Source organism: Entelurus aequoreus, linkage group LG20 (genome assembly GCF_033978785.1).
Source record: "Entelurus aequoreus isolate RoL-2023_Sb linkage group LG20, RoL_Eaeq_v1.1, whole genome shotgun sequence".
Taxonomy (NCBI): domain Eukaryota; kingdom Metazoa; phylum Chordata; class Actinopteri; order Syngnathiformes; family Syngnathidae; genus Entelurus; species Entelurus aequoreus.
This window is the reverse complement of record NC_084750.1, coordinates 8486538-8511501: the sequence shown is the minus strand read 5'-3', so window position 1 is coordinate 8511501 and position 24964 is coordinate 8486538. Positions and strand designations below refer to the sequence as shown.

General features: G+C 40.5%; 2 protein-coding genes across 6 annotated transcripts in view; one reads left to right on the top strand and one right to left on the bottom strand.

The window, feature by feature from the left end:
* nhsl3 (NHS like 3) overlaps nt 1-22264 on the top strand; it is a 37884-nt gene extending 15620 nt beyond the window's left edge. The window contains exons 1-9 of one of the 4 annotated variants that reach the window (XM_062029332.1): nt 10187-10335; nt 16343-16501; nt 16562-16605; nt 16692-16812; nt 16881-16988; nt 17059-17204; nt 17278-17478; nt 17551-20383; nt 20486-22263. In XM_062029332.1, the coding sequence (XP_061885316.1) occupies nt 10278-10335; nt 16343-16501; nt 16562-16605; nt 16692-16812; nt 16881-16988; nt 17059-17204; nt 17278-17478; nt 17551-20383; nt 20486-20526 (3711 nt within the window). In that variant the 5' untranslated portion in view covers nt 10187-10277 and the 3' untranslated portion in view covers nt 20527-22263. Of the gene's footprint in view, nt 1-10186; nt 10336-10421; nt 10544-16342; nt 16502-16561; nt 16606-16691; nt 16813-16880; nt 16989-17058; nt 17205-17277; nt 17479-17550; nt 20384-20485 lie in introns of those variants that run through there. The other 3 variants (XM_062029331.1, XM_062029330.1, XM_062029329.1) reach the window with 3 other exon arrangements.
* Nucleotides 21088-24964, bottom strand: part of yars1 (tyrosyl-tRNA synthetase 1) — a 28275-nt gene continuing 24398 nt past the window's right edge. For both annotated transcript variants that reach the window (XM_062029334.1, XM_062029333.1), the window contains 4 exons: nt 24811-24911; nt 21869-22062; nt 21654-21795; nt 21088-21591 (listed from right to left, as the gene is read on the bottom strand). In XM_062029334.1, coding sequence (XP_061885318.1) covers nt 21481-21591; nt 21654-21795; nt 21869-22062; nt 24811-24911 — 548 coding nt within the window. In that variant the 3' untranslated portion in view covers nt 21088-21480. The remainder of the gene's footprint in view (nt 21592-21653; nt 21796-21868; nt 22063-24810; nt 24912-24964) is intronic.

The window sequence follows — 24964 nt, the reverse complement described above, 5'->3', positions numbered from 1 at the left end:
CAACATAAGGAGTAAAGAGACATCAACATAAGGAGTAAAGAGACACCAACATAGGGAGTAAAGAGACACCAACATAGGGAGTAAAGAGACACCAACATAAGGAGTAAAGAGACACCAACATTAGGAGTAAAGAGACACCAACATTAGGAGTAAAGAGACACCAACATAAGGAGTAAAGAGACACCAACATAAGGAGTAAAGAGACACCAACATAAGGAGTAAAGAGACACCAACATAAGGAGTAAAGAGACACCAACATAAGGAGTAAAGAGACACCAACATTAGACCTAAGGAGACGTAAACATAAGGACTAAGGAGACACCAACATAAGGACTAAGGAGACACCAACATAAGGACTAAGGAGACACCAACATAAGGACTAAGGAGACACCAACATAAGGACTAAGAAGACACCAACATAAGGAGTAAAGAGACACCAACATAAGGACTAAGGAGACACCAACATAAGGAGTAGAGAAACACCAACATAAGGAGTAAAGAGACACCAACATGAGTAAAGAGACATCAACATAAGGAGTAAAGAGACACCAACATAAGGAGTAAAGAGACACCAACATAAGGAGTAAAGAGACACCAACATAAGGAGTAAAGAGACACCAACATAAGAACTAAGGAGACGTAAACATAAGGACTAAGGAGACACCAACATAAGGACTAAGGAGACACCAACATAAGGAGTAAAGAGTCACCAACATAAGGACTAAGGAGACACCAACATAAGGACTAAGGAGACACCAACATAAGGAGTAAAGAGACACCAACATAAGGACTAAGGAGACACCAACATAAGTAATAAAGAGACACCAACATAAGGAGTAAAGAGACACCAACATAAGGACTAAGGAGACACCAACATAAGGACTAAGGAGACACCAACATAAGGAGTAAAGAGACACCAACATAAGGAGTAAAGAGACACCAACATAAGGAGTAAAGAGACACCAACATAAGGAGTAAAGAGACACCAACATAAGAACTAAGGAGACGTAAACATAAGGACTAAGGAGACACCAACATAAGGACTAAGGAGACACCAACATAAGGAGTAAAGAGACACCAACATAAGAACTAAGGAGACGTAAACATAAGGACTAAGGAGACACCAACATAAGGACTAAGGAGACACCAACATAAGGAGTAAAGAGACACCAACATAAGGACTAAGAAGACACCAACATAAGGAGTAAAGAGACACCAACATAAGGACTAAGGAGACACCAACATAAGGAGTAAAGAAACACCAACATAAGGAGTAAAGAGACACCAACATGAGTAAAGAGACATCAACATAAGGAGTAAAGAGACACCAACTTAAGGAGTAAAGAGACACCAATATAAGGAGTAAAGAGACACCAACATAAGAACTAAGGAGACGTAAACATAAGGACTAAGGAGACACCAACATAAGAACTAAGGAGACGTAAACATAAGGACTAAGGAGACACCAACATAAGGAGTAAAGAGACACCAACATAAGGAGTAAAGAGTCACCAACATAAGGAGTAAAGAGTCACCAACATAAGGAGTAAAGAGTCACCAACATAAGGAGTAAAGAGACACCAACATAGGGAGTAAAGAGACACCAACATAAGGAGTAAAGAGACATCAACATAAGGAGTAAAGAGACATCAACATAAGGAGTAAAGAGACACCAACATAGGGAGTAAAGAGACACCAACATTAGGAGTAAAGAGACACCAACATTAGGAGTAAAGAGACACCAACATAAGGAGTAAAGAGACACCAACATAAGGAGTAAAGAGACACCAACATAAGGAGTAAAGAGACACCAACATAAGGAGTAAAGAGACACCAACATAAGGAGTAAAGAGACACCAACATTAGACCTAAGGAGACGTAAACATAAGGACTAAGGAGACACCAACATAAGGACTAAGGAGACACCAACATAAGGACTAAGGAGACACCAACATAAGGACTAAGAAGACACCAACATAAGGAGTAAACTGACACCAACATAAGGACTAAGGAGACACCAACATAAGGAGTAAAGAAACACCAACATAAGGAGTAAAGAGACACCAACATGAGTAAAGAGACATCAACATAAGGAGTAAAGAGACACCAACATAAGGAGTAAAGAGACACCAACATAAGGAGTAAAGAGACACCAACATAAGAACTAAGGAGACGTAAACATAAGGACTAAGGAGACACCAACATAAAGACTAAGGAGACACCAACATAAGGAGTAAAGAGTCACCAACATAAGGACTAAGGAGACACCAACATAAGGACTAAGGAGACACCAACATAAGGAGTAAAGAGACACCAACATAAGGACTAAGGAGACACCAACATAAGTAATAAAGAGACACCAACATAAGGAGTAAAGAGACACCAACATAAGGACTAAGGAGACACCAACATAAGGACTAAGGAGACACCAACATAAGGAGTAAAGAGACACCAACATAAGGAGTAAAGAGACACCAACATAAGGAGTAAAGAGACACCAACATAAGGAGTAAAGAGACACCAACATAAGAACTAAGGAGACGTAAACATAAGGACTAAGGAGACACCAACATAAGGACTAAGGAGACACCAACATAAGGAGTAAAGAGACACCAACATAAGGACTAAGAAGACACCAACATAAGGAGTAAAGAGACACCAACATAAGGACTAAGGAGACACCAACATAAGGAGTAAAGAAACACTAACATAAGGAGTAAAGAGACACCAACATGAGTAAAGAGACATCAACATAAGGAGTAAAGAGACACCAACATAAGGAGTAAAGAGACACCAACATAAGGAGTAAAGAGACACCAACATAAGAACTAAGGAGACGTAAACATAAGGACTAAGGAGACACCAACATAAGGACTAAGGAGACACCAACATAAGGAGTAAAGAGTCACCAACATAAGGACTAAGGAGACACCAACATAAGGACTAAGGAGACACCAACATAAGGACTAAGGAGACACCAACATAAGGAGTAAAGAGACACCAACATAAGGAGTAAAGAGACACCAACATAAGGACTAAGGAGACACCAACATAAGTAATAAAGAGACACCAACATAAGGAGTAAAGAGACACCAACATAAGGACTAAGGAGACACCAACATAAGGACTAAGGAGACACCAACATAAGGAGTAAAGAGACACCAACATAAGGAGTAAAGAGACACCAACATAAGGACTAAAGAGACACCAACATAAGGACTAAGGAGACACCAACATAAGGACTAAGGAGACACCAACATAAGGAGTAAAGAGACACCAACATAAGGAGTAAAGAGACACCAACATAAGGAGTAAAGAGACACCAACATAAGGAGTAAAGAGACACCAACATAAGGAGTAAAGAGACACCAACATAAGGAGTAAAGAGATACCAACATAAGAACTAAGGAGACGTAAACATAAGGACTAAGGAGACACCAACATAAGGACTAAGGAGACACCAACATAAGGAGTAAAGAGACACCAACATAAGGAGTAAAGAGACACCAACATAAGGACTAAGGAGACACCAACATAAGGACTAAGGAGACACCAACATAAGGAGTAAAGAGACACCAACATAAGGACTAAGGAGACACCAACATAAGGAGTAAAGAGACACCAACATGAGGACTAAGGAGACACCAACATAAGGACTAAGGAGACACCAACATAAGGAGTAAAGAGACACCAACATAAGGACTAAGGAGACACCAACATAAGTAATAAAGAGACACCAACATAAGGAGTAAAGAGACACCAACATAAGAACTAAGGAGACACCAACATAAGGACTAAAGAGACACCAACATAAGGACTAAGGAGACACCAACATAAGGACTAAGGAGACACCAACATAAGGAGTAAAGAGACACCAACATAAGGAGTAAAGAGACATCAAAATAAGGAGTAAGGAGACATCAACATAAGGAGTAAAGAGACACCAACATAAGGAGTAAAGAGACACCAACATAAGGAGTAAAGAGACACCAACATTAGGAGTAAAGAGACACCAACATTAGGAGTAAAGAGACACCAACATAAGGAGTAAAGAGACACCAACATAAGGAGTAAAGAGACACCAACATAAGTAGTAAAGAGACACCAACATAAGGAGTAAAGAGACACCAACATTAGAACTAAGGAGACGTAAACATAAGGACTAAGGAGACACCAACATAAGGACTAAGGAGACACCAACATAAGGAGTAAAGAGACACCAACATAAGGACTAAGAAGACACCAACATAAGGAGTAAAGAGACACCAACATAAGGAGTAAAGAGACACCAACATTAGAACTAAGGAGACGTAAACATAAGGACTAAGGAGACACCAACATAAGGAGTAAAGAGACACCAACATAAGGACTAAGAAGACACCAACACAAGGAGTAAAGAGACACCAACATAAGGAGTAAAGAGACACCAACATAAGGACTAAGGAGACACCAACATAAGGAGTAAAGAAACACCAACATAAGGAGTAAAGAGACACCAACATGAGTAAAGAGACATCAACATAAGGAGTAAAGAGACACCAACATAAGGAGTAAAGAGACACCAACATAAGGAGTAAAGAGACACCAACATAAGAACTAAGGAGACGTAAACATAAGGACTAAGGAGACACCAACATAAGGACTAAGGAGACACCAACATAAGGAGTAAAGAGACACCAACATAAGGACTAAGGATACACCAACATAAGGACTAAGGAGACACACACATAAGGAGTAAAGAGACACCAACATAAGGACTAAGGAGACACCAATATAAGTAATAAAGAGACACCAACATAAGGAGTAAAGAGACACCAACATAAGGAGTAAAGAGACACCAACATAAGGACTAAGGAGACACCAACATAAGGACTAAGGAGACACCAACAAAAGGAGTAAAGAGACACCAACATAAGGAGTAAAGAGACACCACCATAAGGAGTAAAGAGACACCAACATAAGGAGTAAAGAGACACCAACATAAGAACTAAGGAGACGTAAACATAAGGACTAAGGAGACACCAACATAAGGACTAAGCAGACACCAACATAAGGAGTAAAGAGACACCAACATAAGGACTAAGGAGACACCAACATAAGGACTAAGGAGACACCAACATAAGGAGTAAAGAGACACCAACATAAGGAGTAAAGAGACACCAACATAAGGACTAAGGAGACACCAACATAAGGACTAAGGAAACACCAACATAAGGAGTAAAGAGACACCAACATAAGGAGTAAAGAGACACCAACATAAGGACTAAGGAGACACCAACATAAGGAGTAAAGAGACACCAACATAAGGACTAAGGAGACACCAACATAAGTAATAAAGAGACACCAACATAAGGAGTAAAGAGACACCAACATAAGGACTAAGGAGACACCAACATAAGGACTAAGGAGACACCAACATAAGGACTAAGGAGACACCAACATAAGGAGTAAAGAGACACCAACATAAGGAGTAAAGAGACATCAAAATAAGGAGTAAGGAGACATCAACATAAGGAGTAAAGAGACACCAACATAAGGAGTAAAGAGACACCAACATAAGGAGTAAAGAGACACCAACATTAGGAGTAAAGAGACACCAACATAAGGAGTAAAGAGACACCAACATAAGGAGTAAAGAGACACCAACATAAGGAGTAAAGAGACACCAACATTAGAACTAAGGAGACGTAAACATAAGGACTAAGGAGACACCAACATAAGGACTAAGGAGACACCAACATAAGGAGTAAAGAGACACCAACATAAGGACTAAGAAGACACCAACATAAGGAGTAAAGAGACACCAACATAAGGAGTAAAGAGACACCAACATAAGGACTAAGGAGACACCAACATAAGGAGTAAAGAAACACCAACATAAGGAGTAAAGAGACACCAACATGAGTAAAGAGACATCAACATAAGGAGTAAAGAGACACCAACATAAGGAGTAAAGAGACACCAACATAAGGAGTAAAGAGACACCAACATAAGAACTAAGGAGACGTAAACATAAGGACTAAGGAGACACCAACATAAGGAGTAAAGAGACACCAACATAAGGACTAAGGAGACACCAACATAAGGACTAAGGAGACACCAACATAAGGACTAAGGAGACACCAACATAAGGACTAAGGAGACACCAACATAAGGACTAAGGAGACACCAACATAAGGAGTAAAGAAACACCAACATAAGGAGTAAAGAGACACCAACATGAGTAAAGAGACATCAACATAAGGAGTAAAGAGACACCAACATAAGGAGTAAAGAGACACCAACATAAGGAGTAAAGAGACACCAACATAAGGAGTAAAGAGACACCAACATAAGGAGTAAAGAGACACCAACATAAGGAGTAAAGAGACACCAACATAAGAACTAAGGAGACGTAAACATAAGGACTAAGGAGACACCAACATAAGGACTAAGGAGACACCAACATAAGGAGTAAAGAGACACCAACATAAGGACTAAGGAGACACCAACATAAGGACTAAGGAGACACCAACATAAGGACTAAGGAGACACCAACATAAGGACTAAGGAGACACCAACATAAGGACTAAGGAGACACCAACATAAGGAGTAAAGAGACACCAACATAAGGAGTAAAGAGACACCAACATAAGGACTAAGGAGACACCAACATAAGTAATAAAGAGACACCAACATAAGGAGTAAAGAGACACCAACATAAGGAGTAAAGAGACACCAACATAAGAACTAAGGAGACGTAAACATAAGGACTAAGGAGACACCAACATAAGGAGTAAAGAGACACCAACATAAGGACTAAGGAGACACCAACATAAGGACTAAGGAGACACCAACATAAGGACTAAGGAGACACCAACGTAAGGACTAAGGAGACACCAACATAAGGACTAAGGAGACACCAACATAAGGACTAAGGAGACACCAACATAAGGAGTAAAGAGACACCAACATAAGGACTAAGGAGACACCAACATAAGTAATAAAGAGACACCAACATAAGGAGTAAAGAGACACCAACATAAGGACTAAGGAGACACCAACATAAGGAGTAAAGAGACACCAACATAAGGAGTAAAGAGACACCAACATAAAGAGTAAAGAGACACCAACATAAGGAGTAAAGAGACACCAACATAAGGAGTAAAGAGACACCAACATAAGAACTAAGGAGACGTAAACATAAGGACTAAGGAGACACCAACATAAGGACTAAGGAGACACCAACATAAGGAGTAAAGAGACACCAACATAAGGACTAAGGAGACACCAACATAAGGACTAAGGAGACACCAACATAAGGAGTAAAGAGACACCAACATAAGGACTAAGGAGACACCAACATAAGGAGTAAAGAGACACCAACATAAGGACTAAGGAGACACCAACATAAGGAGTAAAGAGACACCAACATAAGGACTAAGGAGACACCGACATAAGGACTAAGGAGACACCGACATAAGGACTAAGGAGACACCAACATAAGGAGTAAAGAGACACCAACATAAGGACTAAGGAGACACCAACATAAGTAATAAAGAGACACCAACATAAGGAGTAAAGAGACACCAACATAAGGACTAAGGAGACACCAACATAAGGACTAAGGAGACACAAACATAAGGACTAAGGAGACACCAACATAAGGAGTAAAGAGACACCAACATAAGGAGTAAAGAGCCATCAAAATAAGGAGTAAGGAGACATCAACATAAGGAGTAAAGAGACACCAACATAAGGAGTAAAGAGACACCAACATAAGGAGTAAAGAGACACCAACATAAGGAGTAAAGAGACATCAAAATAAGGAGTAAGGAGACATCAACATAAGGAGTAAAGAGACACCAACATAAGGACTAAGGAGACACCAACATAAGGACTAAGGAGACACCAACATAAGGACTAAGGAGACACCAACATAAGGAGTAAAGAGACACCAACATAAGGAGTAAAGAGACATCAAAATAAGGAGTAAGGAGACATCAACATAAGGAGTAAAGAGACACCAACATAAGGAGTAAAGAGACACCAACATAAGGAGTAAAGAGACACCAACATTAGGAGTAAAGAGACACCAACATAAGGAGTAAAGAGACACCAACATAAGGAGTAAAGAGACAACAACATAAGGAGTAAAGAGACACCAACATTAGAACTAAGGAGACATAAACATAAGGACTAAGGAGACACAAACATAAGGAGTAAAGAGACACCAACATAAGGACTAAGGAGACACCAACATAAGGACTAAGGAGACACCAACATAAGGACTAAGGAGACACCAACATAAGGAGTAAAGAGACACCAACATAAGGAGTAAAGAGACATCAAAATAAGGAGTAAGGAGACATCAACATAAGGAGTAAAGAGACACCAACATAAGGAGTAAAGAGACACCAACATAAGGAGTAAAGAGACACCAACATTAGGAGTAAAGAGACACCAACATAAGGAGTAAAGAGACACCAACATAAGGAGTAAAGAGACAACAACATAAGGAGTAAAGAGACACCAACATTAGAACTAAGGAGACACCAACATAAGGACTAAGGAGACACCAACATAAGGACTAAGGAGACACCAACATAAGGAGTAAAGAGACACCAACATAAGGACTAAGAAGACACCAACATAAGGAGTAAAGAGACACCAACATAAGAAGTAAAGAGACACCAACATAAGGACTAAGGAGACACCAACATAAGGAGTAAAGAAACACCAACATAAGGAGTAAAGAGACACCAACATGAGTAAAGAGACATCAACATAAGGAGTAAAGAGAAACCAACATAAGGAGTAAAGAGACACCAACATAAGGAGTAAAGAGACGCCAACATAAGAACTAAGGAGACGTAAACATAAGGACTAAGGAGACACCAACATAAGGACTAAGGAGACACCAACATAAGGAGTAAAGAGACACCAACATAAGGACTAAGTAGACACCAACATAAGGACTAAGGAGACACCAACATAAGGAGTAAAGAGACACCAACATAAGGACTAAGGAGACACCAACATAAGTAATAAAGAGACACCAACATAAGGAGTAAAGAGACACCAACATAAGGAGTAAAGAGACACCAACATAAGGACTAAGGAGACACCAACATAAGGACTAAGGAGACACCAACATAAGGAGTAAAGAGACACCAACATAAGGAGTAAAGAGACACCAACATAAGGAGTAAAGAGACACCAACATAAGGAGTAAAGAGACACCAACATAAGAACTAAGGAGACGTAAACATAAGGACTAAGGAGACACCAACATAAGGACTAAGGAGACACCAACATAAGGAGTAAAGAGACACCAACATAAGGACTAAGGAGACACCAACATAAGGACTAAGGAGACACCAACATAAGGAGTAAAGAGACACCAACATAAGGACTAAGGAGACACCAACATAAGGAGTAAAGAGACACCAACATAAGGACTAAGGAGACACCGACATAAGGACTAAGGAGACACCAACATAAGGAGTAAAGAGACACCAACATAAGGACTAAGGAGACACCAACATAAGTAATAAAGAGACACCAACATAAGGAGTAAAGAGACACCAACATAAGGACTAAGGAGATACCAACATAAGGACTAAGGAGACACCAACATAAGGAGTAAAGAGACACCAACATAAGGAGTAAAGAGACATCAAAATAAGGAGTAAGGAGACATCAACATAAGGAGTAAAGAGACACCAACATAAGGAGTAAAGAGACACCAACATAAGGAGTAAAGAGACACCAACATAAGGAGTAAACAGACATCAAAATAAGGAGTAAGGAGACACCAACATAAGGAGTAAAGAGACACCAACATAAGGAGTAAAGAGACATCAAAATAAGGAGTAAGGAGACATCAAAATAAGGAGTAAGGAGACATCAACATAAGGAGTAAAGAGACATCAACATAAGGAGTAAAGAGAGACGTGTAGGGGGGTGTTGCCTGAAAGACAGCTGAGAAGTGAGTGAGGGTCTTTATGTGACTCGTCAAAGGAGGGAGGGAGCTAGGAGGGAACTAGGAGGGAGGGAACTAGGGGGAGGGAACTATGAGGGAGGGAACTAGGGGGAGGGAACTATGAGGGAGGGAACTAGGGGGAGGGAACTAGGAGGGAGGGAACTAGGGGGAGGGAACTAGGGGGAGGGAACTAGGAGGGAGGGAACTAAGAGGGAACTAGGAGGGGGTGCATCAGACGGAGGGATAAGGCAGCTGGGCCGGGAGCAGCTTTTATTGTCATCCAGTCCTTGATCAGGAGCAATGTTTGGATGTGATGGTGGTCTACTTGAGGAAGAGCATCCACTCTCTGCTGTCAGTCTTCAAGAGGAAGGGTGAGTGGGCAGAAACTATGAAGAAAGACTTGCTAAGGTGGATGTGATGGTGGTCTACTTGAGGAAGAGCATCCACTCTCTGCTGTCAGTCTTCAAGAGGAAGGGTGAGTGGGCAGAAACTATGAAGAAAGACTTGCTAAGGTGGATGTGATGGTGGTCTACTTGAGGAAGAGCATCCACTCTCTGCTGTCAGTCTTCAAGAGGAAGGGTGAGTGGGCAGAAACTATGAAGAAAGACTTGCTAAGGTAAAGAGCAACTGGGACTGTGAGGGTCTCCTCTAATGAGATAAACAGCTTTGCCAGCGATCGTCTTAATCAACCTAAAGCCTTTAACCTCCCGCACCAGTCAGCAAATCCTAAGTGCGAGGAAGGCGGGGCTAACAAACACACACCTGTGGAGCGATACTGAAACCACATCTTTATGCTCTCGTAGCCATCCTCAAATCATAATATCCATACTTTTATTCAGGGGTGTCCACACTTCTCCACATACTGAAAAGTCAAAGTATGCGGGGGTCATATTGATATATGTTATTGCTCAAAACAAATGGTAAAAGCAGATGTTATATCCGCCTTGTTATGTCCAGCTGACTAAATATTATTTACAACATGTGAGACTTACATACCAATATTGTTTCTTCCCATGTAATAATAAAGTAGAAATAATAGTAAGATTGTGTAACTGCATTACTTAGTGTGTTAGTTACACATTTAACAATGTTTGTCATTTTTCTAATTCATTCAGAAGTTTATATTATTTTATCTGTTTTAATTAAACTAAACTTTGCATTTGAAGTATATTTTGTAGATCTGGGGCCGTACTTATCAAGCTTCTTAGAATGACTCCTAAGAAGTCTGCTAAGAGTTGACTTAAGAGTAAATAAATTCTTGGCTGAAAGCTGCACTTCAAAGTTAGTTATCAAGCGTCTTACTCACACTTTCAGCGAAGTGTAGGACTGAATCTTAAGTGTCACACTCAGAGCTGAATTACGACATTACTATGTGCCGTAAACGCAATTTTAGGTGACGTCATTTCTGTGTCCATAGAAATGACCAATCATGGAAGGGAATCCGTTGTCTAAGAATAAAGAAATATTTTGGAAATATTTAAGTGGACAATGGGAGTGTATATTTTGACAATAAACTACAAAATAATACAAAACAAACTAGTCCCCGCCGGCACTCACGCTACCGCTCCCTCTCTTCTCTCGCCCACACACTCACTGACGTCACTCACCTCACGGCCACACACATACGCTACTGTCATAACATTTTCTTTCCAATTCATTAATTAGGCAACTAATTTGAAACTGGTGTGGGTGGCTCTATATATACTAGCCCACTGCAGACACATGCAGAAATCAACAAGGAATCGAAAAGTATTAAATCTGTGACAAAAATAATATCCGCTCTGTCTAAACGATACCGTTTGATCAGCTGCTCGTCATCAAACAAATAAAAACATTGTTCCGTTCCCTGAACGTTGGCGCACGTCTCTCTCGCCTCAGTGCCATCCCCTGCTGGCAACTCCTAACCACTTAAGACACCTCTGAAGGTCTCTTAAATATGGTGGAGAGTAGGAGTGATTCTTAGACTTAAGAACGTTGATAAAAAGCTTTTATTCTTAAGTTTGAGAGTAGGACTAAATTTCGCAAATTCTCAGGACTTAAGTGTAAAATGGCACTCTAAGAAGCTTGATAAGTACGGCCCCTGGGCTGTATACTGACAAGCCAAGTATGGGGGCCATTTTTATTATTTTTTTATTTAAAGAAAATGCTCAAACAGATTATATACATTTAAATACAAAACTTTGTGTCATAGGTGACTAACTGTATTATTATTTAAACATTTCAGCTTTTTCTCTTCACATTTTGATTTTTTGCTCTTTTTTCTTACATTTTTACTGCTTTTTTTTGTTTTTTTTTTGTTTTTTTAGATGAATATTATTTGAAAATAGTCCACTTTTAAAGTGTTAGCACAAACATGAAATATTGTTGCACAAAGTGTGAGTATGGGATGTGGTATCACACCTGGAGCACCAGTGTGGAACATAAAAGGACAGAAAGGTGATAGCGAGCATCAAGACTCTCAGGTCATGCATGAATACAATCAACACTGGCAGGACCGCCTCAGTTGGGGGTAGAACCAACCCCCGACCATCTAATCCACCAGGGACTAGCAAAGAAGTAGATACTATTGATTATGTGAAGCACTAATCCAGGTCTGAAGAAGGCACAGGTGCACATGATAAGAGGTTTTGGCAATGGACACTTACCTGTTGAACAGGTTGGAAGTCTGCACGCTGTGGAAGACAAGATGTGTTGTATCATTTACCTCGGGGTGTAACCAATGTTCCCTCCAGTTTTTCATACACCAGCATCTGTCCCACAACTGACTTAATAACAAGTTCAATGTTTGATTATAAAAACCAAATGACAGCAGTCATTTTCATGAGATTATTTTCTTATATAAGTGATTTGGCCCACTTATAATGACTAAAAAAATATCTCGATTTTCAGATTAATCACAATTAGTATTTGTAGCAATTCTTAATAAATTTTTTACTTCCCCCCCCTCATTCTGTCCTGTCCAGCCACTCAGGCAAACATCATGTAGATGTAGATGATCTATATGTGCTGTACACGTTTACTTTAGCAAAGAGATTAGATGTAGATGATCTATATGTGCTGTACACGTTTACTTTAGCAAAGAGACTAGATGTAGATGATCTATATGTGCTGTACACGTTTACTTTAGCAAAGAGATTAGATGTAGATGATCTATATGTGCTGTACACGTTTACTTTAGCAAAGAGATTAGATGTAGATGATCTATATGTGCTGTACACGTTTACTTTAGCAAAGAGACTAGATGTAGATGATCTATATGTGCTGTACACGTTTACTTTAGCAAAGAGATTAGATGTAGATGATCTATATGTGCTGTACACATTTACTTTAGCAAAGAGATTAGATGTAGATGATCTATATGTGCTGTACACGTTTACTTTAGCAAAGAGACTAGATGTAGATGATCTATATGTGCTGTACACGTTTACTTTAGCAAAGAGAAGGGTGGGGTACTTCTAATGTTGACTCAATTGTATTTGACGTTATTAAATGTTTGGCTAGTATTTTAATCAACACAACCAGTTTTCTTTAAGTAATCTAGGATTTATCAGAGCTGTTTATCAATTTTATGAAGGAATGTCATAGAACTGGCACCCTATGTCATTAAAAAGTAAAGACTTTCAATCGAGAATCGATTCTAAATCGAATCGTCACCCCAAAGAATGGAACTGAATGGTGAGGTGTCCAGCCCTACTATGTACACTACCGTTCAAAAGTTTGGGGTCACATGTAAATGTCCTTATTTTAGAAGGAAAAGCACTGTACTTTTCAATGAAGATAACTTTAAACTAGTCTTAACTTGAAAGAAATACACTCTATACATTGCTAATGTGGTAAATGACTATTCTAGCTGCAAATGTCTGCTTTTTGGTGCAATATCTACATAGGTGTATAGAGGCCCATTTCCAGCAACTATCACTCCAGTGTTCTAATGGTACAATGTGTTTGCTCATTGGCTCAGAAGGCTAATTGATGATTAGAAAACCCTTGTGCAATCATGTTCACACATCTAAAAACACTTTAGCTCGTTACAGAAGCTACAAAACTGACCTTCCTTTGAGCAGATTGACTTTCTGGAGCATCACATTTGTGGGGTCAATGAAACGCTCAAAATGGCCAGAAAAAAACAACTTTCATCTGAAACTTGACAGTCTATTCTTGTTCTTAGAAATTAAGGCTATTCCACTAAATTGTTTGGGTGACCCCAAGCTTTTGAACGGTAGTGTACTAGTATTGTATGTCTGGGTGGGGTCCTACTTTGGAAATAATTTGCACCCCTTTCAGAGATCCCATTTCAGAATCAGAATCAGAATCAGAATCGTTTTATTGCCATTGTTTGAGAACGGGTTCACAAACTAGGAATTTTTCTTGGTGCAAATGTGCGACATAAAACACATAACACATATTTGGTATAAAAAGAGCTGTGACTGAGCTATCAGATAGACTTAGAAGGGATTCAAGGAATTCAAGGAGCTGCTGTTAGGAGTTATTGTTCATTTGCCTGATGGCCGAGGGGAAAAAACTGTTCAGGTGGCGGGAGTTGTGGGTCTGTTAAAATATTCTCATGTTGCACAATGAGATGTAAAAATGGGATATAGTTTACATCCCTGTAAATGTAATTTAGGAAGAGCATTTCATGATTAAAGTCCATATATGAACATTCTTAATAAATGACAGTAGAATACGCACACATCTGATTGAGGAGTCATAGACCTGGCATTTACAGTTTGTGTGGCTGTAAAGGCATCAGTGGCTAAGTGCGTGTGTTGGTTGGTGCAAGTGAGATGAAAGTCGACAAAGAGTTGCTTCAAGCCTGGTTTGTACAGCAGAAAATGACTCCTTTTTCTAGATAGAAGTTTTTTACCAATGTGTTTGGTGTGGTTATAGCCCAATATAAAGTATTTTGTCCTCTTTAAAGTGGTTGATGGAATACCAGTCCTGTTTAAAGTCTCTCCACAGACATTACAATAATTGAAGAGTGTTGTCACCTGTCACAGTTGCATTGCAAAACCCTACAGAACAAATAGTCATGTGTTCATTTTGTTGAGGGATCAGATTGATTTCAGAATGTGTTGTTGCCGATACAATTCAGAGACAGTAGTATTTATTTGGAACGATGCGATCCGAAACAATTTCGTGAGTTGAAACGGATTCACTAGCTTTTTAGCAAGAAAAAAACAAGCAGTGTGACTGTGAAATTATTAGTGGACACTGCAGGTGAACTTTCCTACATATTTCTTGTACAGGAATGATGTAGTTATACAAACAAGCACGTAAACAATGAGTAATGGCCAATGCATTCACATCTTTTTTGAATAAAGTGCAACAAACATTCAGGTTGAATTAACAAGAGCAAACATGTTCTGAAGAAGTTTTTAATGAAAGTACAGTAACTAATATTTTAACAGCAGATGTTTTTCAATATTAATAAAAACAATTCAGTGTGTGTTCAGGTTGAATTACCAGTAGGTTTACCTGTTTGGGTGACACATGGGCCAAATGGCCAAGGCTGTAATGAACACAGTTTGAAATGCAAGTAAAGTGTGACCACTTTTTTTTAGTCATAAATAACTTTTTAAAAACGGTTCAATAATACTAATATACTGTGAGTGTTAGTTTTTAACTTTTCATCTCAAGCTGGTGCGTTGGCGAACTTGCTCCACTGTCACTTTTGTGGTTTAAAGTTGTGTTTTGGCTTTATATTATTGGGTCGATTTTATATGTGTTGTGGCTTTTGCAATCGTGCTGTAGCTGAAAGTGTCTGTGTTGTCATAAATGATATTGTCTTGTGGCGTTTGCATTTGTTACGACCTTCCTCGCCTACCGTGGGTATCCACCATTTTTGTTTTGATGAAGCCACAGACAGACTTGAATAACGTTTGACGTCTTTATCATTTAAACTTCATATAAAATCTGTCACTCTTAAATCCATTTTTTTTTCTAGTATTGATCAAATCGATTGATTCCCTTTTAAATCGATGTTGGATTGATACCTATCTTTCGGAAAGCCAACTTGTCGAGCACAGATCGATATACTTGAAATTTAGTAATAATATAATATAGTATCATTTAATTGCTACGGATCAACATTTTACAGTAGGGATGTAAGAATATGAACATTTCATATTGCACATTGCAACATTAGCATATATGCGCTAAAGTGCTAACATCGCACTCGCATTTTACTATCATCATCATGCTCGGTTATCATATTTCTCGAAGAAAATCAAAATGATCAAACTTATCACAGCTGCAGCACACTGACAAATACTTGGCAGAGAGTCAGGCTTTATTTTAAGATGTGTTGGGAAGCCCGTTTTTTGTTAATACAAAAGCTGTCCGTCTACTGTACCTACCTCAATATCCCTTTCTTGACAGCTTGTGCCAAGGTCCATGACGAGCAGAAGAGGGTGTCGGTCCACTATGCGGCCTCACAACACTTCCAGGAGAACGTGTTCATTGAGGGCAGCAGGCCTCAGTTCCTGGAGGACCTGCACTCGGAGGCTCAGGAGGGCTTGAAGATACAACAGAAGGAAAGTAAGTCGCATTTATATGGTTTGTTGAGTTTTATACTTACTGTTGATTTGCTTTCTAAAGAGCACGAGAGTGGAGTGAACTTTGCTGAAGATGAAAGCATTGCTGTAAGTTTGTCAGTGAAGAAACGTTGCGAATCCTCCTTCTCTTCTACAGTTCCGTGTGTTTCATCCAATGTTTTTGTGCACCGCAGTCAGACACAGCACATCCGGAACAAGATTCTGACTCCAAAGATGAGGGGGGCACACTGGAATGGCAATCCAACTCAGGGATTACTGATACTGTGTCCACCAGATCTGCACTCACTCGCCAAGGTATGGTATCGCTCTTAAAAGGCAGAATTATGTGTTAAACTCTTTAGTTCATTATGTCTTTTTTAAAGGTTCGACATTTAAGCCTTTGTACCCAGTGAAAAGGTTAGATCAGAACAAAAAGAGGAACAGGAGGACAACCATCATGGGTATTCCCAACCAGGTGCAGAAAGAACTTGGTAGGTTTAAGAGTCACACTGTACCCAACAGCATATTTAATAGACTTTTAAAAGTGTACACTTTTCCCAGCATTACACGAAGGTTCCACCTTCCAGCAGGTTGTTTCTACCAACAACAACAACAACCAATCAGATGTTTTCATCATTCCAACTTTTGATGGAGGGACTCCAGTAGTGACCAAGCAGGGAGCTAGGGTGCGCCTTTCAGACCTGGAGGTAAGTGTTTAACATACAAAGTTGTTTTGGTTTTTTACTTCTTATGGATGCGGATCACTTCTCAATTCCAAAGCAGGTAACTGGTGATAAGCAGCAAACGAGAAAGCATCCTCAGGAAGTGTACAAGGAGGAGGAGGAGCCCTTAAACCATCAAGAATTTGGATCTCAATGCTATCGCTCATCTGTCCTCAGACCCAAGTCTGTTGTGGTCCCTGGCATGACTACTTTCACTTCCTTTAATCCTTCAATGAGTAGCTTCTTCTTAGAGCCCCAGGTAAAAATAATAATTATAGGACGTAATCTAAAAGTGTCCTTCCTATGCATTAAACTCATTTTCTTTTTATAGGGTCCAGTGATGTCCATATCTCCCCAGGCTACTTATCTATCTACAATCATCCCTAATGCGGTGTTGCCAGCCTCGATTGAAGTCATCGAGATAGACCTCAATGGTGTCAAAAATGCTGGGAGTGCTCACACGGCAAGCAAAACTAGCCTAGCATCTTTGGACTCCACGGTCAGCCCTTTGCTCTCTAGAAGATCAGATGGTTTGCACATAGAATATTCCTCCAACTCTACAACAGAGGTTTGTAATGCACAAAAAGTGGACCTCAAAGTGCGGGAAAGTATTGTGAATTCTAAAGAGGACCAAGAATTTGCCAGCCTCCACACATCAGTCAGTCTCATTAGCAGAAACAGGGAAGCACACAAAGATCCCAAGCCTGAGAATGATGCAAAGATAAAACGCAATTCCACCCGAAGCCTGTCAATCACCAAGACTAAGCAACCCCCAGCGCCGCCACGAAGATCCAACTCCCTTCATTGCAATAAGATCAGGACCAATACAAAGATTCAGGTGGATGACAAAGATGTCACTGCTTCTCAAGGGTTAGCAAGTACTATAGCAGACATCGCATCAACAGAGCAACTAGAATCAGAAACAAACAAAATCCCAAACCCTGTATCAAAGAGCTCTCCAAACCCCACAGAGATTTCTGACGGTGAGGCTAGAAAATCTTTGTCAGAAATCCACCCACAGAAAACTCCCTCAGAAGGTGACAAATTTGAGCGCACCATGTCGCCTTCCAGTGGCTACTCCAGTCAAAGCGGCACTCCAACACTTTCCCCTAAAGAGATCACCCACAGCTCTCCAGACAAACACAAGAAGAATCCAGCTAAGCCCGAAAGATCTGTGTCTCGAGCCTCATCCTCAGCTTCTCCTTCCTCGTCACTTACCTCTTTATCATCTGGTACATCAGAAGCTATTAGCTCAGGTATTTCTTGTTTGGCCCCAATTTCTGCTAAAGAACCCACTCCAACTTCGAAATTGGAAGAGTTGTTAAATGTCCCACCGCCTCCCAAAGTCAAAGCACCATGTCCTCCACCCCCCGAGACGTGGGCCCAGAACAGTCGCACCATTGAGCTCCTGTGTGGTCCGAGCCCCAAAGTCAGCAAAATACCGGAGGAATCAAGACCGATAAAGGAAAGCACGGGTAAAGATGAACACAGTCAACTAAAAAGGGAAGACCTACATGTCTCCAAATCATCAGAAAGAAATTCTAAAACTGAGAAATTGTCAGCAATCAATTCTGAGGATGCCCATGAGGATCAAGAGTGTTTAATTACAAAACAAAAGACATTTGTAGTTCAGACAAGGCTTGAAACACCAACAAAAGTACAAAGACAAGAGAGTTGTTGCCCCACAATGAAAGACTCTGATAGTTGTGAAATCTCCACAAAGACCAAATTGTCTCCTGTTATGAAGAACCCACAGACAGTAATGCAGACAGAAGATGTGGTGTTGACAGAGTCTTCATTGGAAACATCTGTTGGTGAGAATGAGGTGGGCACCAATGAAGTCCTAGTGACTTTTATAGAACCTCAAGGGGTTCATGAGGCGATAGTATCAACTTCTGCTCCACCTGATCATCAGCCAACACCTCCTCTTTTGAGAAAGTCTCCTCCCATCTCAGAACCACTTGTTGATTTAGACAAAGTACAGAAAGAGATCCTCAACATAGAATCCTCCTGGCCACCTCCTCCGCCTCCTTTACAGGGAGTTTATATTTTTGATGGAGCGGATGAGTTGGACTTTCCTCTTCCGCCTCCGCCTGACGTGAGGGATGATGTTTCAGCTGTGATGGAGAAGTGCAGCACAGAGATTGATGATCTGGACACACCAATTCCACCTTTGGAGGAATTTGTTAAGTTAATTCAGGACTCAAGTGAAGGTTCGACATCTGAACCACCCGATACAGTCTTGCGCCCTGTTGTAGTTGTAGACGATAAAGATACCGACACTATTTTATCTTGTCCAACATCTTCATCCATTAGCCCACCATCTGTAAAAGCGTCTTCCAGCCGTTTCACCAAGCGCCACTCTCTGGAAGTTGAAATCCACTCAACTACTGAACATTCTCTCACGGCCCGACTCCCTTCCCCAGTTCCAACAACTTCACCCATGGAGAACCTTACAGCTGGGGTTGTTTTCCGAAGACCACCCAGTAGTGCACACAGAGAAAACCGGAGCAAGGAGCTGCTGGCTCGCCACAAAAGTGCACCCATTCCCAAAGAGGACGCCAACATACCACTTGTCACCCCCTCTTTACTTCAGATGGTCCGCCTAAGATCCGTCAGCACAACTGAGGATAGCGAGGCAGCTATCACGGAAGACGAGTCAATAAAAGAAGGAGCTTCAGTTCAAAACATTTGCCGGCAGCAAAGCCCTCCACAAAAGCCCATCCGTAAGTCCATAACATCGCCGCCTCAAGTGGTGAAAACATCTGTGACACACAGCACCCCTTCCATGCGTTTACAAGAAGCCATTCGTATAAAAACCGCAGCCCTGACATCAAGAGAGGGTCTGCCATGCCGGCTAGGGATGAGAACATCGTACCACTGTGCCAACGAATCAGGGATTTTGCCCCTTAAAACCTGTGAAGCATATGACAAACAGCAGTTCCAGACTTCCACTGCGAGCTTCATCTTTTCCAGGAGCACCAAACGGGCTGTTGAAGACCAATCACCAATCTTCGACCAAACACACAGGGTGAAGTCTGACAGGGTTCCCCCACCAGTCGCCAGGAAACCGTCTCACGGCGGTGTCAGTTTTTCACAGGAGCCCAGTTTTGCCATTGGTGATCCGCAACAACATTCCAAAGGAATTGCTCTACCAGAGACAAGTAAGGATCAACAATATCTGAATCAGATTATCTCATTAGGCTTTTTCTGACTGTATCGCAGTGATGTCATAGCTTCTAAACTCTTCTTTTCTCTCTGTCTAGCAACAAGAGTGACTGCAGACACAATTGAAACACTGTTTTGAAAGCACTTTGCGGTAATTTGCAGAGACAACCCGCAGGAACAAGCAAAGCCTACAAGCAAGACTGCAATCAAGGGCCGCCATTACTGACACTCAGACTTCAAAAGCCTTAGCCTGTAATGGCCTTCCAAATGTATTTATGCAAATCAGTATCTCCCACATTCTTCTGATAGCTTTATTCTGAAGTATTTTTCTAAGCGTCAATCCAACAACGCCCCTCAGGACAAAATTGTGTACATATGTTGTGTAAATATGGTTTGAGGGCGCCCCCCGGAGGTAGGCAACACTCACTTCAGTGTGCTTTTGTACAGAGATTTAGAGGTGAAGGTTTGCTAACATAATGAACATACATGAGAGGAGATTATTGTGGAAACAAAGAGGTCATTCTCTGCTTTAGTCTTTTTGTTTGTTGGCTTTTCACTGTGATAAAGGGAAAGAAGAAGTTGTGTCATTTAGAACAGAAGCACTTTTGTATAGGTACAAATGATCAACTATTAAAATGCTTTTATCATACCACCGTCATTTGTCTCCTGGGTGTAATAAAAAGACACATTTTGAGATACATTTATGCAAAGCAGCCATCCTATTATTTATTCATGTTTGTGTCCCATGAGGACAAGAACCACATAGAACTGCACCACAATCATAAGACACTTTTTTTTAGGTCACATGTGATTTTGTTTGTTTGTTAATCATGATATTAATGTCCCATAAGTATATTTCAGTGCAATGTTACCCATGATGCCACCGCCTGAACAGTAGAATATTTTAATGTGTAATTATGAGCGCGTAAAGTCCCAATATTTTCAATGACAAATCCACACTTTCTTCCCTTTTCAAAGCTTGCATCATCAAAAGACTATCCGTGTCCAACGGCATCCCAGGGCAGCGTTGTTCACATGGCAACTTGTTGATTAGTGTACTCTTGTAATACGGCTTGCAGGTGAGGTCGAGTACCTAACTGATGTTACCTCCTTTCAGACTCTTACATGTGATCCGTCCCAGTTTGGTCATCAGTGTCTTGTCTTTCCACTGAGCTGCACACTCCTCAGAGATCTTCAGGTCAACCTAGGAAAAAACACAGTAACGTTAAAACCATATCTTAAGTCGCCATAATCCCACAAACATACTTGTAGTTTCTCCCAGACTTTCTTCTTTGGGTTAAGTCTGTCCTGTGGTTTTCCCGCCTCGTATCCTTCCACGAAGACCCGCTCTCCTGGTGAGGAACCCTGAGGAGGGTCGAGTGGCTCCACTCTCCTGGGCTCACCTTCACTACAAAGGACACAAAGAGCCGAGTGGGAGGGTGAGGTTGGAGGGGTGACGAGCAGAAAGAAGCGTCACCCACATGGAGGCACAGAGCAGCATGGCTTGAGACTCAATCCCGCGCATCTTCTGGGGTTTGAGGTTACACAGCACCAGCACAAATCTGTCCTGCAAGTCCTCCTGGGAGACGTAGGCCACCAGCCCACTGACAACCGTCCTGGGCTCCGCCTCCCCAACGTCGATCTTCTCTAGGAAGAGCGAGTCAGCCTCTGGATGCTAGGTGTTAGATATGAAAGTACATGTGAGCGCATCCCAGCTGCACTTTTACAAATACTTGCACACAAGAAACATTGGAGTTTCTACATCTTCTGACCATCATGTCCTGGTGTTTCCAAAACCATCAAAGGGGAAAGGAAATTCTAGCTTTTCATTGTCATTTGTACGAGGTTTGTTTTTAAAGTGAGCCAGAGTGTGAGAGAGAGTGTGTAATAGTGTTTTCTCCATATAATGTTGAGCTGTTTAAAAAAAGTATAATGTTTAATAAACAAAGATTTGTATTGAACAAATTGTCCAGTCCCAAGTTATTAAAATCTTGATTATCTACACTTAAAGACAAAAACTTCTATATGTCTGCCATTAGTTGCGATGAAATATAATCATTTGAAAAGCTCTGCTTTTACCACTTTAAATGTATAGCTGACATAAAATGTAAAACAAATTAAATCAAGGTAAAACTGGTGAAATGTTCCTGCATGGTTTGGATGGTGAGAAGGTAGCGCCATCCGGTGGACAAAAAAATCTATCCGTGATTAATTACGAGTCAACTAAGGCAATGCAATTAAGCACAACTGAGTGTTTGAGTCGATTGACAGTCCTAACTTAACGGTTTTAAATTATTACTGTCATTTTTCATTTACATCAAAAATACTAAAACTGAATAGTTGTTTTGAATACATTTATTGTAATTATCAATTTATTTTGTCTTTTTTTGTTTTTACTTCTGGGTCTCCCCTTAATGCAGACCTGGGCATTGTACGGCCCGCGGGCCGCATCCGGCCCTTTGCGCATCCCTGTCCGGCCCGCGTGAGGCCAATCATAAATTACAAAATAAATTTAAAAAAGTATCTATGTCGAGTGTGCAATACAACGGTGCTGCTTTTGTTTTGAAAAGCGTTATTTGTATTACTTCCGTGTGGACGTATGCGCGTGTGCGATTGTGAGTGAATTGAACGGCGCAATTACAAATTACAAAATAAAGTTTAAAAAACATCTATGTCGTGCGCGCAATACAACTGTGCTGCTTTTATTTTGAAATGTGTTATTTATGCCGTATGTCCGGGGGGAACCTGTGAGTGAAGGTGCATAGAGACAAGTGATGAGACGCTAAAAAAAGAAAAGTTGATGAGGAATGGCGTGTTTCCAACAACACATGGACTGCCAAGTATTTCTTTACATAAATTAATGGTAAAGCCGTGTGCTTAATGTGTGGTACACAGCTTGCTGTGTTTAAATATCATTTGAATCGCCACTACACGAAGAAACACGAGGGAAAATACCGGAATGTGTCTGATGAAGCGCGCGCAAGGGAGGCTGATGCGTTGATGGTAAAACTGCAAACCCAACAAGGACTTTGTGCCATATTTCACACCCCCAGAGATGCAGCCGTCAGGACAAGTTTCGTCATTTCTCACAAAAGCGCCAGAAAAAGTAAGGCGTTTTCTGACGGAGAGTTTATTAAGGAGTGCTTATTGGACTTTGTTGCGCTGATAATGCCCGGAGACATGGGCTGTTTTTCGCTAACTTTGGATGAGAGCTCTGATGCAGTCAATTGAAGAGACAAGCACAGGTAATGACTTGTTCACAGAGGTAAATGGGTGTTGGGACAAGCTGGCAGGTGTGACAATCCAATCCACTTTATTTATATAGCACATTTAAACAACAAAATGTTTCCAAAGTGCTGCACAACAATATTACAAACAATATTCAAATATTATCCTTAGCTCCACCAATGACTGAATAAAAAGAAAAAACAATTACATATAAAACCAATATAAAAAACAATATAAAATAAATATGATTAAAAACTATTTTTAACAACAGATGGTTGTCCAAATCTGATGGGGAAAAATGTTGGATAATGCAGGATAAAGTGACCATCAAAAGCAATCTGCTTTTGTATAAAGTTAAGTTAGGTTAAATTAAATTATTATTATTATTATTAATTATTATTATTATTATCATCATTATTATTTATCTTACGGTATATCAAAAATAATATTGAGCAAAATTTAATTGAAATATTGTCGTGTGGCCCTCCAGCAGTGCTCGGGTTGCTTATGCGGCCCCCGGTGAAAATTAATTGCCCACCCCTGCCTTAATGTAATTGATCGTGGCCTACCGCCACAGGAAAATAAAAGCCGCCACACCTTAAAAATGAGGGTTTTATGTGAAGCCAAATGAAAGGGATATAATGTACTGTAGCATACAGAAGAAGTCCAATGCTCTTTTTAACTTGTATTACTAATCTATGCTAACAACCGGCCCAATTCCAACACGTATTCCCTCCTGTGCTTCCCTAAACAAACAACACTTCCTCATTCTTCACCAATCCCCTTTCACTTCACATCAATAACACATGAATATGAACACTAATACCAGCAAGTCGTTACAGTATGAATGGATATGTAGCGCCTATTTTCTGCGCACTATTGACTGGTGATGAACCGAAAGTTTGGTCTCAGGAAGCGAATGTTGTGACGACGTATGCAATACACACAAAATTGTCTTTCCGCAAAGTGGCCATACATTCTGAGTGGACTTTTGATGAAATGTATTTAATAGTCAGAATGCATTAAAAACCAATCCATCCGTGGTTATGTCTTTCATGATTGTGAACGATAGGCAACATTTTTTAAAAGGGCAGTTCCCCTTTAAGAAAGTCGTCTTTCAGCTAAACTGAGAAATAAATAATAATTCAACATTTTATTTGCAAGACACTTTCCTAAGGACTCAAAGGTGCCTTACCTTCTCCACACTGATGATCTTTCCCACCCGGATATCCAGTTTGGACGGCACCAGCTCATCTTCATCTCCTCCTCCTGGCATGGCCACCTTTCCTGCTCCTTCTGTGTCCACAAAGGGTTCATGTCAAGCTAGCTAACATCCAACCATTCTTTTG